General features: G+C 38.3%; 1 protein-coding gene across 8 annotated transcripts in view; it reads left to right on the plus strand.

Annotated features, from left to right (window-relative positions):
- TANC1 (tetratricopeptide repeat, ankyrin repeat and coiled-coil containing 1) overlaps positions 1-15533 on the plus strand; it is a 104013-nt gene that overhangs the window by 46124 nt on the left and 42356 nt on the right. For all 8 annotated transcript variants that reach the window (XM_030016721.2, XM_030016718.2, XM_030016719.2 and 5 more), the window contains 3 exons: positions 6135-6236; positions 9295-9416; positions 10402-10591. In XM_030016721.2, the coding sequence (XP_029872581.1) occupies positions 9342-9416; positions 10402-10591 (265 nt within the window). In that variant the 5' untranslated portion in view covers positions 6135-6236; positions 9295-9341. The remainder of the gene's footprint in view (positions 1-6134; positions 6237-9294; positions 9417-10401; positions 10592-15533) is intronic.

Below are 15533 nucleotides of genomic sequence, written 5' to 3' on the forward strand. Positions count from 1 at the left end.
TGGAATGGCTCTGAAGGAGAAATTATTTAAATAGATTTGGCTGGTATTTTTCTGTGTGGAAGAAAGACAATTGGTGGGAAAAGGAGACAGTATGATTACTATATCATGCAGTGTTGGGTTAACTTGTGGATGGTGCAGATTGTTAAAGAAAGGCTGGTATAAATTCTTGGAAGGAAAATCCATCTTGAACTCTTAGACAGAAAGTGACCACTTCTGACTTGGGAAACGTTAAGCCACTTAACACAAGTCAGGAAAGGTGTACCAGGGAAGTATGTTTTCCCTAACGTAGATTCTTCTCTGCTGCTTGTTGCTGATAAAATACTGTCCCAGATGAACCTTTTATCAGACCTGATTCAGCCATCTTACACTTTTGGAAAAGAGCTTCCATTGTGCAGGTACAGTTCATGTTTAAATGGGTCCTTTTTCATCCATGGATTAATTCATGTGTCCTATTCTAGATTAGTGCATGAAAATAAAGTTACTATGAATTTTCCTAGTTATTGCAATGTCGTGTATCTGATTTGCAAGTACTGTAAGTCACTTCCACGTTAGTTTATGAGGAAGAAAATGCAATAAAGGATCTCTTCCACAGCTTAAAGGGTGAGTGTTAAAAATACATCCTGAAGATATCTCTGTTCTGATCTGTTTTGCATGACTGCTACATGTTGTTCTGGTTCTTTTAGAATGGTTGCTTTTTGTTGTTCAACTTTGATACATCTGATTATACTTCTGCTTACAAATGACAGATTTGGACTGTTGTCTCCTTAAAGAATGTGATTTTGTTTCAAAGGAGTGTATTTTTAGCTGCTTTCACCAGGGCCAATGCCCTTTGTTTTTGTTATGAAACAGCATCGAAAGAGCACCCTCTGGTGATAGTTGGTAGCTAAGCTATCTTTTAGTTCAAAAAATGTACTCGTCTCATAGTCTTTAGGTGGGGATACAAACATACGTTCATATATGACTTACATTCCCTGCCCAGTATTTCTTAGCTAAGAAATTAGGTTATTCCCATATTCCACTTATAGGTGGAAATCTGAAAGAACAGGTAGGTCCTGTAATGAAAGGCCTCAGCCCTCTGGTAGAACTAGATCGTACCTGGGCCATAATAATGTATGTAGGCCTGTGATGTACCAGGCTGTGCATTTTCAGCTCAGTTGCAGTGTGCTGGCGTGGTGTGTTACCCTGGGGACCCTAAGGCCAAAATGGAGAGAGTTGCAACTTGTCTTTAAAAGCAGTTGTCAGCCGTAAAGCGGTCATGAAAATGAGCAAGAGATCAATGTTGCTTTCGGAGACTTAATGTAGCATCTGAGACTGCTGCCAAAAGGAAGGATGGGACACTTTGTGTGACTGCAAGTGTCATAGCCTAAATATACTGCGGATTTTTAATAAACAAAGTGTGGGATGTCTCAGAGAACTTCGGCGTGCCCTTGAATTTTGAGCCAAGTAGAAGGATGCTATTTGAAGACCCAAATTGAAGACAAGAAAACCACCTTGTCAAGGGTGATGTGGTATAGTTAGCATCAGTCCTGCAGGTCCCTCTCCAGTGCTTTCTGAATGGGGTTTACTTTGCTAGTGAGGGAGATTGCAGACCAGAAAAAGGAGGAAAACTTGGAAGCCTGAAGTGCAAGACCTAAGTTACATACTAGAAATAAGGAGAAAGAGCAAAGGGAAGCCAGCCTACGGGAGTTTTTTGTAGTGTGCGGCTTAAACACCACATACTAAGAGTAACTGGCAAGCCAATTCTGTTTTATCCAAATACTGTGAGCACTTTCAAGTAAGGTAGGTAGGTAAGTACTTCTCCTTTTGTTACTGGTGTGAGAAGAAGAAAGTGAGACCTGAAGGGCTGCAGTGGCAAAGTAACACTTAGCAAGGCAGTAGCACAGTGAGGTGGTTATACGCTAGGACTGAAACTCAGTTTGTGCCTGTGTTGTTGTTTGGGGCTTTTTGGTCATGTTTTTTCTCTGATTCCAGTATGTTACAGGCTATTTTATTTTAAAACTGTTTTTTGTTGTTATTGAGGATATATTTTTGTTGTTGTTTAATGGCACATTCACCTCCTGTGTTTTGAAAACTCTACCTTTAGTTCTGTTTTGTACATTTAACTTAAGGAAAGGTGCTAGCTGTATCCTTCATTGCTGTCTTGAAATCTCATTGTAAAACTAATTAAAGACATCACTTGTCAAATGCTGCAGTAGCATCTGTGGATCTGTGGATGCAGTTACAGCTGTCCATGTATACTAAAAGCATAAGTAGCTGTAGACACTGAGGCATCGTCATGATTGACAAATGTTGGCTTCAGAAATAGTGAAAAAATACTTTTACAATTATTTGGGAATTTACCAGTAGCCTTTTACTTTTATCTACTGGAACTCTTTCGTGTCATGAGAATTCTGCTGCTTCTTGATAAGTTTGTGAACTTTTGTGGGAAGGAAAGATCTTGCTTAATAGCTTGATAACTAAGCTGCTTTCTCTGGTTTTTTGGCTTGGTTTCCTTAGGAAATGAGAGAACCAAGCTTGCTGTATAACTCTTAACAGATGAAGTAATCTTTGTAAAACCAGCTTTTCAATCTGGCACTTCATTCATGATATTATAGTTCCTACAGAAAAGAATACTTACCTGCAATCATCTTTCACTCCTTTCTTTTTAGAAATGCATGATTTCTCAGTCAAACAGTATCTAATGTGTTATTCTATAAGATTAAGGGATTGAAAGACTATAAACTAATTTAAAAACCTTTTTAATACCAGTTTGAGTTTTACATTAAATCCGTGTAAGCTACAGTATGAATTTTAAGTGCTTCCATCAAAAACATTGCTTTTTAAAGATTCCTTTAATATTGTAGCAGGCAAAACTCATGAAGATATATTGGTTAAAAATGGGCATATCATAGGCCTGTAAAATCACTGTGTGGGCTTAGGAACTGTTAGGACATAGGATTTATTAACAATTGTTTTGTGCTGGGTCAGTGATTCTCTAACCAGGTATCAGTATGCTACTGTGATTATAATGATTAAGTCAGGGAAGTTTAAAAACCATGGCCACAATTTTGTCATCTTTACCACTGATACTTGGAGTGGGTGACTGAGCACAGCTGCTTTCTTTGTGGAAGCATTGCTGATCCAAGACGTCCTGAGGGGAGGAAGGACTGAATTCATTCAGCCGGTGAACAGGCAGTTCAGTTTAGAGGAGGGGATGGGGCATGGAGGATGTGTTTACCCAGTAGTATGGCTAGCTGTTGCTCCAAAGATGTATTGTGAACTGCCCTTGCTTCACATACAACCACCTCTAGCTTTCTTAGAGCTTCCTGGCTTCAGCTCTGGCCATCTTTGGAAGCACTGGTCAGTGCTCAGATCCAGAGTTCTGACACTCCGCAGTTACAGTGTAGACACGCAAGTAACATTTCCTGACCTGCTGCTGTTTCACTTCTCATTGACCGTAAGTTAAACTGTTTGTAAAAGGCCTTCCATCACCCAGTCCCTAGTTCTGCAACAGGCAGAGTCAGAAAGTGAAACGACTTGAAAATTGCAAAGTTTCATAATAATAAAATCCATGTTCTGTGGCAGTGTTTTAGGTCTGCTTCTTAAAAGGCTTATTGGTTTTGTGTAGTGTGTATCGTTTATTGATTGTTTTCCATTCGTAAAAAAATGAACAAGGAAAAAAAATCAGCCTTGTCAGTAGTTTATTGCTGAGAGATATAAGAAATAACTAGTATTTGAATTCATCGCCTGATTTTAAAAAAAAAAAAAAAAAAAGAAAAAAAGAAAAAGAAGAAATAATGTGACCATATAACTATAAGTTCAGGATTCTGTGGAGTATCACAAGAAACGTTCTTCATGAAATATGCCAAGTTCTGCAAGCTTGCTTTTGAGACTGATTTTATTATTATTATGAATAAAATAATAAGAGTAATATGCAAACTTGCAAGATGCAAAAGTGGAATGCTGCTGGTAGAATGGTTTTCTCTTGTGCTTTGTCACTGTGGCCTGGTGTACGTATTTAAAAATCACTTGGCTGCAACATGTCAGACATGTTTTCAAGTGAGGAAACCTTTCTTACTCTTAAAATGATGTTGCGTGTGTCCTAGTTTCAGCTGGGATAGAGTTAACTGTCTTCCTAGTAGCTGGTACGGTGCTATGTTTTGAGTTCAGTATGAGAAGAATGTTGATAACACTGATGTTTTCAGTTGCTGCTAGTAGTGTTTAGACTAATGTCAAGGATTTTTCAGCTTCTCATGCCCAGCCAGCGAGAAAGCTGGAGGGGCACAAGAAGTTGGCACAGGACACAGCCAGGGCACCTGACCCAAACTGGCCAACAGGGTATTCCATACCATATGACGTCCCATCTAGTATAGGAACTGGGAAGTGGGGGCGGGGAATCGCCGCTCGGGGACTAGCTGGGTGCCGGTCGGCGGGTGGTGAGCAATTGCACTGCGCATCATTTGTACATTCCAATCCTTTCATTATTGCTGTTGTCATTTTATTAGTGTTATCATTATCATTATCTGTTTCTTCTTTTCTGTTCTATTAAACTGTTCTTATCTCAACCCGTGGGTTTTGCTTCTTTTTCCCGATTTTCTCCCCCATCCCACTGGGTGGGGGGGGAGTGAGTGAGCGGCTGCGTGGTGCTTAGTTGCTGGCTGGGGTTAAACCACGACAGCGTGATAGAGAGAACCTGAGATTGTAGCTCTGTAATATAACAAGAGGTTGTATTTAAATAAGAAGGGAGAATCACTGTTGCTAAAGCTGGGGCACTCCACAAAAATACCTCTGTTTCAGTATTTTGTTAAGCCTAGCAACTGACCGTGTTTCTAGGGACTTCAGCTAATACTTACGTTCTTCTGGATGGAACATTGCAATCGCCTTCTGCACCTCAAGCTCACTAAAACTTTGAAAGTTTCAAGTGGCTTTGTTACACACATTACAAGAAATTGGGATTGTCTTAATGAAAATTTAGGACAAATATTTGGATTTGAGTTTTCAGTACCACTGATGATGATGATGTTTCTGTTCCCTATGCCATTTAAGTATCTTAGCTTTCTAGTGTGTAACTTTACAAGTTTCCTTATTCATGCTTTTCCAAAACTCTTAGTGTTCCAAATGCCTTTATTGATACAAAATTCTGTTGACATACTTTTCAGGATGAGGATAAATACATGGTGGAGTTTCAGTTCTATGATATATTGCGTGTCAGCTTAGTGGTCTACCTGCCAGTACTATCAGTTGCTGAATTAATATCGGAATTTCACCCTGTGTTTGTAGCACAAGCAGCTGTTTGTTGATTCAATAGTACCAGTACACTTTTTCTGCTAAACCTGTAGAGGGCAGCATCGTTCCCCTTCTGTGAGATAAGTTGTGTAGTTAACGTTTCCTGTGGTTGCTACTAAACCATATTTAGCAAAGAATAGGATCATAAACAGCCTGAAACCAAAACATGAAGCTAAAAGTGAGAGTAAAGAGTGAATCAGTTTAATTTTTGAAAAGTGTGTGTGTGTGAATACACAATTCTTCTTAATACTGAAGGTGGTATGTTCAAACTTAGTATGTACGTGAACTGGGAATGCTGCTGTTTAATGAAACCATTAGTAGCCACTAACGTTTTCTTTTGGTTTTTGAACTCCTCTTCATCATTGCTTATGATCAGGGCATGTGTCAGTATTTGGAGAAAGTACGCTGCAATATAAAGCTTCTTGGGTTTGAATTATTTAGTGTGTTGATGTTGCAAGCTGTCTGCCTGTAGTCTTTTTCTCCTAGCTTCAAAGATGCTGATAACAAAATTATCATCCTATTATAATGGAAAATAAAATCTCTGAACCGAGGAGACCCATTGAATGTTCTCTGAGTTTGAACATGAAAAAGTCACTCACTTTACATATACAGGAAAATTTTTCAGGTTTGTCACAGCAAGCAGATTGGTTTAGTTTTCCAGCAGGCTTTTTTTACTCCCAAAAGCCCAAAGAGTGTTTCTTTCTTATAAGAGTAGAAGTGCAGCAGCTCACTAGTCTTTGCAGTAGCAGCTGTGTATGTAAGAAATAATTCCTCTGCTTTTTTTGCATCACGTAGGATAGACACTGTACATATGAAACCTGAGGTCCATCTGGAAAAAATTAGATACACTCAGCTTATTCCCATTGCAGGTCCGATCAGGAGGCCCAAGTATGTGGAAAGTCCTAGAGTGCCAGGTGAGGCAGCTCTACCGCTGAGAAAAGGATCAGAGCAAGGAGAATCCAGTCAAAATGGTAAGAGTCTGTTCAGTGATACTTTATTTGGTAGAACAGCTGTTCATTTCAGAGTGATACAAAGGAGCCTGCATAATAAGGAAATCTGATTCTTTATTTGTAAGAATGTTTTGCAGATTTAACATGCTTGTGGTAAGGAGGAGATTCTTGCCATTATACTTATGTGATCTTTATAACTGTCTCAGATCTTGGAGCTGTGCATGTACTGCAGGCAAAATGATATCCGAGTGTTGTTGATTACTACATATGCCAAAGGCCTACTAGAATTTTTCTGAACTTGTTTTTAAATTAAATTGAGTCCAAGTCTGTAGCTCTGCACCGGGTACAATCCTTCATTTTAGAAATTTTGTAAAAGCTTGCTCAGTAAGAAGGCAGTAACTGTAGACTCTTGTGTTGGCAAAGCTGGGAAAAGCTACCTCCCTGAAGTTAATTGGTATTCTTGGAAAGTTTCATGTTTGTTAAATTTGACTAGTGCATAACAGAGTGTGGCTTTGACAGTGAATGTCATGGTCAAAGCAGAATGACCCGTATATTGGTCTATGACTATGTGCACTGTAACGTGAATTTCATATGCCTTGTATTTTTAGATTAATTTTTCAGTCATTAAAGTCACTGCATGTAACTGATGAGCTTCCAGCTGAACAATTTTTTGGTTTTGTTTTGCTTCAATTTTAAAGAAAGCTACAGTTATAAAAGCCAATGCTTTCTTTTTTAGAAAGCCCCTTATTTTTGATACTTAACTAGTGAAAACAGACCTCATTGTAATTGTTTTCACCATCTTCTGTATGCCCTATTTGATAGGTTACAGTTACCCTGCTCCCTCTTGTGCCTCCACCTTCAAAGCCATCTTAGTGCTGGCATTAAAGTTTTATGTCCAACTGGGAGGGCATGTATTCCTCATCTCCCTAATCTGAAGGTGACCATCTCATGATGACCCTCTTTTTCACAGAGTTGTACTCCCAGACAGTGAGACTGCTGAAGGTCAAAATTAAACTCTAGTGTTTAAAGATTAAACCGTGATTGCTGGGTTGAGCACCTTAGACTCTTGGCTTTCATCTCTGTTTCTGAACTGAATTTGGTACTATGCCTAACACTTACTCAGACTTGTCAAAGATTAAGATTGAAATATAATAGTAATAGGGTTTTGTAACCTTGATAGAAGAACGAAGAGGTTGATTTCATAAACTCTGTAATTTCCAGGATTGTAATTTTGAAGAGTAATTGTAACCCTGAAAATGAAAATATGACAGAGAAAATATGTTTTCCAGTGAAATATTCTAAGACCTGTCAATTTGCAAAATAATCTGAGATACAGAAGTTTTTGTATCTGCTTTCAAAAAAGACACCATTTCATACACTTCCTCCTTTTGGGATTAAGTGAGAATCAGGTAATTCGATCTTCCAGAGTAAAACTTTAAGCTGTCTTCAAAATTAAGAAATAAGTGCGTTCAAGTAGGCATTGAGCTGGAGTGAAAAAAAGGATGGTTGAGTAGTAAACTACTCATATTTGCAAACCATGGGTTTTATGTCACTCGAAGTGAAACATTGTTGAAGTAATGCTTACTGGTCAAGCTGTTCAGTTAAAGTCATTGTTTTCTATGTTTTTCTTACAATCTGCAGCGTGGGGAAAAATGTGCTACTTATTGCAAATACCACTGAATCTCAGCTGTGTCTTATGTGGTTAGATACCATATGCTCTTCATGAAGAGTGAATACTGTCCTGATGCTCACTTGGCTTAGTGGAGCCATAAAGGAAAGAACAAATTAAAAGGGGCGGTTCAGCCTTTTTTTTTTTTCTTTCCTTTCCCCCCCCTGCTGTGCTTGTTGATAGTGTAGAAAGTAGTGCAGCTGAGAGGCTTGTCTGTCCTCTGAAGTTTAAACTTCATCAGTGAAGTCCATACACTTAGTCTCTCTCCCTCTCTTCACACTTCCTCTGAGGTGCTCCTTACCAATTAGGAACTTTTTGTTGCATGAAGTAGCCAAATTTGAAACTGATAAAACTGTTAGGATGTCCCTACTGACTTCCAGTTGTGTGGGGATGACATCCAGAAGCTCGGTGCCTTGCCTGGATGGCACTGACTGGGAAGCAGCAGTATGGATGCTCCTGCTTTTTTCCCTCTTTGCAGTCAGGTGGTAGCTACTGCAGCCAGCAGTTCTGTAGCTGAGAATTCCTGCTGTGAGCTATTTCTCCAAGTGGTTAGATGATACTCCTTAGTTAACTATTTATACCTGAGGATGGGACAGGCCTACGTATTATTCTTTTTTTAATGGACAAAAGAAATAAATACTGTATAAATGTTTCTGCTAGGGAAGAGCATGACAGCTTGGTGGGTGATGCCAAAATGTTGGCATCAAAGAAAGAAAATGACAGAAGATGCTAGTTTGTGAGATTCTGTTAGCAATAGGTGTTTTTCCTAAGCAGATCTGTGGTTGACTGTTTTTGTTGGAGGCTGCCTCGTTTTGAACTTTGATTATACCTGTTAAACCTCAGAAGACATTTTAAAGCACTGTACTGATAAAATACTTTTACAACCAGAAAAGCTGAGACATTCAGAACTGGTGTCATATCCTTGGCATAGCAAGCACAACAAAAACGTATGGTATTAGTTGTAGTGTTAACTGTAAGCTTACAAAACATCTGTATTACTAACCTCTACTTCTCACGTTTTTAAAATTACAGGAAACTGTATTAAAAATTACTGGAACAGAATTTCAGTCTGCCACTGAGCTTTGATAGCACTGAGTTTAATGCTGTTGTTAGAATAATCACATCGATCATCAGTCCAGTGATGAACTGGTTGCACTTAACCATTTCTGTTTTGACTGGCAGGGTAGGTTTTTTCTCCCCTGTGTTTGTGCAGATATGTAGAGTATCCAAGACCCACCAACAATTTAAAGTCTAATGGACAAAAAGTTTAAATGGCATTAGTTTCTTTGTTGGACATGTTGCTGACAGAAGACCTGGTGTTTACATTTGATTGATTGTACTTTTGCTACCTCTTGGAACAGTTTCCAAATACAAGACTCTAATCTTCAACCTTTTTCCCCCACTCCAAAGCAAAGCCTGATAAAGACTCAAGCTGTTCTCCTGCAGCACAAGAACTGATGACAAGATTGGGTTTTTTGCTGGGAGAAGGGATCCCAACTTCTGCTCATATAGAAGAGAAAAATGAAGTCATGGTAGGATAACAGAATATAATACATTTAATGTTCATCCTGTTTCTGAGAGGACTAATGCTATTTCCTCTATCCGCTAGTTGCAGTTACTTGATATTTACTGAAATACATTATATTTTAATAGACATATGGTAATAGAATTGTAAATTACTTATAACAAGTGTGTGTTTGTTTTGAAGTTGTGAGTTGGCATTGCATTCTTAAAAAAAAAATAGAGTAGACTTCTCATCATTTCTGGAAGATAAATGTAATCTACTGTGAATGTGAATAGCTTCTAGGGTTCTCTCTGCCTTATTTTAGTATTTAGGAGGAACTTTTTTTTTCCTTCTATTCTCAGTGATTTATGAGAATGGAAAATGTCAGTGGTTTGTTAAAGTAGGAGCATGCTTTTGGGGCGTGTGTGTAGTTTTTGTTTTTTTTTTTTTTCCTGAGAAGTTCACTTCATTTGTCAGTCTTTCTCTGTCATTTGAGGGTAGAGGAATTGGGGAGAAGCAAGCAGTTGCTATCCGTATGAAATGCATCTGCTAACCAAAACTGCACAGTAACTACCAATCTCTCTTTCTTCCCCTCTCTCTCTCCACTTTTAGTCCAAGGCCTCACAAATCTTAGTGCATCAGTTTGGGTTTTATTGATAGTAAAATGTGAGTAAGTCTGCAGTTCTAGTGTTTGTAACCCAAAAATAAATACTGGGGGTGGAGGGGAGGGGTATCCAGTAAAATGTTTAATGGAGAAGAAATCTGCCTCACTGCAACTCTTCCACTGAACTGTGAAATTCCCTTTTTTCTTCAGAATTCACTTTTTAAGAGTAATCTGAAAATATGTCATTAAGGTTCCCAATCAAAATAAAGTTTCAGCTCCTTGAAGTTTTTGTTTGAAAAATGGGCTCTTTGCTTTGTTCTCATTCTACTTCACCTTGGTGTTTCTATTTTTCAGCACAGTAGCGTACTGACTCCTGTGCAATAACTATTCATTTTTCTTCACATTGCAGTGTACAGTAGCCAGTCAAGGAGTGAGTCCATGTTCCACCCTCACAAGCAGCACTACATCACCTAGCACTGATAGTCCCTGCTCTACTCTCAACAGCTGTGTTGGCAAAACAGCAGCTAACAAAGGTAGTCCCTGTGGAACCATTAGCAGCCCTAGCTCCACCCTGGAGAGCAAGGACAGTGGAATTATAGGTAAGCGTCTTAATTAGTAATGCAATTAATAGAAATTAATATTCTCTTAATAGTACAAGTCTGAATAGCTGCTTCATGACATTGTGTTCAATTTTATACTGTCCATGGATCCTGTTTCAAATCCTCTGTACTTGAAAGATTCAAATCATATTCTTTGGCTATAACAGTTACTGTTGTTAGGTGTGCATTTCTCTTGTTTTCCTGGTGCAGTTCTAATTTCTCCACGTTTTCCTTTAAAATCATTAATTTCCTCTGTTACGCTCCATTTCATATTTTCTTCTGCCTTTTTCCTTTTCCATTATATGTCTCAACAATGCATTTCATAATGGTGAAGCACAGCATAGCTTGAAGCTGGTTTAATTTCCAGCTGAGGAAAAAATAATTGATGCTACTTCTTATGAGAATAACATAAATCAAACCGTTTAAAAACAGTGCAAATGTTTGAGTAATTGGCATGAAAATGAAACTAAAATGGGGCATCATGGAAAAGGTGAAATTGTGTGATCCTCCACTGAATAGATGACTGAACTGAGGCTATATATGCTTCTTCTGTAGGGAGTCAGCTATCTTTAGAGGCAGCTACCATCGCAGACCAACTGTTCCATAGCTCCTTTTACCAACTAGCTGAATATTTCAGTAGGTCTGTTCAGTATTAAAGAAAAGATCTAAATTCTTTGCTGCCTCGTTTGTGCCATCTTCCCTATTTCTGCTCCCTGCCCTAATGAATCTTTGTCTGTACCGCTATCTACCTGTACCTTTGGGCACCCAAGTGGCTGCTTTAATATTATTTTCTGGAAGGTCAGACTAAGATGTAAAAAGCATATTTTTCATGTTGTTACAAACTGTTGTAGGAAGGTTTGTTCTTCTTTATTGGTTTAGTCAATATTTCTTTTAAAATGCTGACTCCTTAACCAATTGATCCCTTTTAAAATTTATTTTGTAACAGCTGTTAAGCTTACCAACAAAAACAAAGCACAAAATGCCCCCTAACCTGATGCTTTCTCAATATACAAATTGAGAAAGTGAGCTTTCAGTTTATTTAAGTCTAGCTGATGGACTAAGTTTATAGAGGGTGAAAAAGGGAAGTAATTCTAAATCTTGAATGCCTATATTTAACAAAGTTATCTTAAGATGTGTAATTGTCTTTGACTGTGAACTTAGTACCTTTATATTTCCAACTTTTGTTTATAGAAGGAATTCCAAGTGAAAGTGGTCTCTGCCTGCCATTATGAATACTAACATGATGGTCATTGGTGTAATACTTGCCAAGAAGTAGTGATAATAACATGTTTTCAAAATGCAGTTGATAACACTTCACTCTGACTTTATAGATGTTCTTGCATTTTGTTATAAAGTGAAGTAACTAATAGTCGTAAGTTATGACATAATACTATTTTTACTGATCAGTTACCCTAAAAGAGGTGTTCATCATGCGTCAAAAGACTCATTTGTGTAACACTTAAGTACTTCAGTTTTAGAAAATGATTTTGTGAACTCATTCCATAGTAGATTGATAAAAGCCATTGTCCATGGTTAATTTTGTGTAGGATCTAGTTTTGGGATAGCATTAACATTTTGATGTAAAGGAAAGGGTATATCAGAATTGTTGCTCTTGGGTTCACAGGATTCAGTCACTGCCTGACTTGACAATAGAGTACATTAGTTATAGGTTTTTTCAGAATTTAGGGTTTCCTGTTTTGATTACACTGATGCAAGTATAAAACAAACTGAAATGATGGTACAAGTGAGTATATTGGTGTAAAAATACAGCAGTGTATGTCTAGAACAGTAATGCCTCTTGTGGCAAAAAATATTTATCTGTCAGTATACCTTAGTCATTTCCTTCTTTAAAATGTTTTACAGGAGTTTTGCTTTTTTAATAGAGTAGTTTAAATCAGTTCTCTGAACGACACAGGGATCTGAGTTGTGCCATTAAAACAAAACAGGCTTCCCACATAGGACATGGTTACAAAGATACTTCTAGCTTCATAAATGCATCTATGCTTAAGCTTTTACTAGCTCTGTAAGTGATGCGTAGACTATTAGGCACTTCTGCTTAGGCATGTTTCTTAAGAATTTGGGACCTTTGTTAAGGCTTCTCCAAGTGGTGAGTGTTTGCCCTTTATAAAAAGAGGAGTCATGTTGGTTTGGAATACTTAGTTGTTTGGAGATCTAAATCAATGTGTTTGTTCATTTGTTTAAAGTGGTACCGCGCTGAAAAACTTAGTTGACTTTGCAAAAGAAGTTTAAGGACTGCACGGTGTTTTGCATGTAACTTTTGTTAATATCGATGAGAGTAGCATCAATGTGAATATAAAAATTGGCGTTACTAATACACTAAATTGCTTCTCTAGTATGTGATTGTCGTGGTTTAACCCCAGGTGGCAACTAAGCCCCACACAGCTACTCGCTCACACCCCCCCCCCAGTGGGATGGGGAGAGAATCGAAGGGTAAAATTGCAGAAACTCGTGGGTTAAGATAAAGACAGTTTAATAGAGAAAGCAAAAGCTGCCTGTGCAAGCCAAGCAAAACGAGGAATTCATTCCCCACTTCCCATCAGCAGGCAGGTGTTCAGCCATCTCCAGGAAAGCAGGGCTCCATCATGTGTAACGGTGACTTGGGAAGACAAACACCATCACTCCGAACATCCTCCCCTACCTTCTTCTTCCCCAAGTTTTGTATGCTGAGCATGATGTCATATGGTGTCATGGTTTAACCCCAGCCAGCAACTAAATACCACACAGCTGCTCACTCACTCGCCCTCACCCAGTGGGATGGGGGAGAGAATCAGAAGGAAAAAGGTAAAACTTGTGGGTTGAGATAAGAACAGTTTAATAGAACAGAAAGGAAGAAACTAATAATGATGATAATAATAATAAAATGACAATAATAATAGAAGGACTGGAATATACAAAACAAGTGGTGCACAATGCAGTTGCTCACCTCTCACTGACCAATGCCCAGTTAGTTCCCAAGCAGCGATCCCCTCATGCCAACTCCCCCCAGTTTATATACTGGGCATGACATCATATGGTATGAAATATTCCTTTGGCCAGTTGGGGTCAGCTGCCCTGGCTGTGTCCCCTCCCAACTTGTGCCCCTCCAGCTTTCTTGCTGGCTGCGCATGAGAAGCTGAAAAATCCTTGACTTAGTCTAAACACTACTTAGCAGCAACTGAAAACATCAGTTTATGTTATCAACATTCTTTTCATACTAAATGCAAAACATAACACTAGAGCAGCTCCTAGAAAGAAAATTAACTCTATCCCAGCCAAAACCAGCACAGTGATATGGAAGGGGAAAAAGGGATCCTCATTCTCTGTTAATTGCATACTTTCAGCCTTACTGAGCTCTTGTGTGAGGTACTGCAGCCCAGGGGAGGGATGCATGTATGTTTTGTATATGCAGTTTAATGTCACAGAAGATGTATTTCTTATACAGATACTTTATGAAGTCTTGGAATAAATACATTTACAGCATCAGTAACGCATAGGTCATCCAAGACTATAGAAGCAGCTGCTGGTTTTGGAGTGGAGTGTATTCTTTCTTTCCTTCCAGAAAGGCAGGATAATAGGCTGGAGCTCTGTTCTTTAACCTTCTTTAAAACCTGTTCTTGACTGAGAGCTTTCCTTCTCTCAAGTGGACAAGTGTTGATACTGATATGAACCTACTACACATGTTTTGCAAGCTTGAAATATTCTATGAGTATGTCCATGTTCTAAATGAGTTCAGAACTAGCTTCATGTTTGTTTAAAATAGTATATTGGCATGACAACTACATCATCCATTGTATAACCTTGTAAGTACTAATATTTTTAAGAAAAGGGTTTTTAACCCAATGATAAAAGTTGCTTATTGAATTAATGAAAAGGAGGGAGTTTCAAAAATAGGAGAAACATGAAAAGAAGTCCTTCATTATAAAGCAGACGAGAGCGCATGGTGGAGTTGTGAAGAGTATGAGTGTGAGAGCAGGTGGGGGGGAAACTCTGTATAGTTTCTTCAGTCAAGCATATATGGTTCATGATCATGGGACCATATGAAAATAATCTGCCACAGTTCTGCAGAGCTGTCATTTGTGTCTCAAAATCAGGGAGAATTTGAACACCCCTTGTCCCTTGGCAACCCATGACAGCACTCCTTACATCTATAAAGGCATGAAACCAAGAAGGGAAATAAGAAGCATCTCTCTGATAAATGACCTGTGGTTTTGTTTTTTAAATACAAATGTGTCTGTGCATTCAAATTTGTTTTTAGTAGTAAATGTGCATTTTAAATTATGTTTAGCAAGTATATGTTTTCTAATGTCTTTGACAGAGTTTATCCAACCATGAAAATAGCTTTCTCTTTCATGCTACTTATGTGGGCTTCCATTGTATTTCTACTCCCACTATGATTTCTGGGCCAGCAGACTCTGATGGGAAATCTCTCTTTTCTTCCTTTCCCTCTTTTTTCACTTATGGTTTAGGTTTCTTCTAGTTTTCTAATGTTTTCCTGCTGTAGTTGCTTCTATTGAGTCTGACATAATAGTGGAGGCAGGTTTTAATCTTCAGTAATGAGCTAAGTAGCAGAAAAGACCGGGCTACTGGCCAAAATGTAAGCTTTTTCGGGATACTTGCCACTGTTTCAGTATGGAAATCTTGAGCAGCGAGGTTTCCTGATGTTACATTTCACTCCAGGAAGAATCATAGTTTTAACTATTTCATACTTCAGGAGGAGCCAGATTTTTTTGACACGACCATAAAAATGAAATAAATTTGTCATGCAGAAGTACAGTCTAAGCTGTGTACAAAGGTTAATGAAATGGCTGAAAAGCTTTTTCCTCTATTGCCTCTAAAATGTATGTCATATTACTGGTATTTCTTAGAATAGAAGCTCTTGAATTTAAGCATCAGGTATTAAATTTCTTGTGAATGTGAGGCTAAGCAGGAAGAATGCAAAGTT

The sequence above is a fragment of the Aquila chrysaetos genome, chromosome 6 (genome assembly GCF_900496995.4).
Source record: "Aquila chrysaetos chrysaetos chromosome 6, bAquChr1.4, whole genome shotgun sequence".
Classification (NCBI taxonomy): Eukaryota; Metazoa; Chordata; class Aves; order Accipitriformes; family Accipitridae; genus Aquila; species Aquila chrysaetos.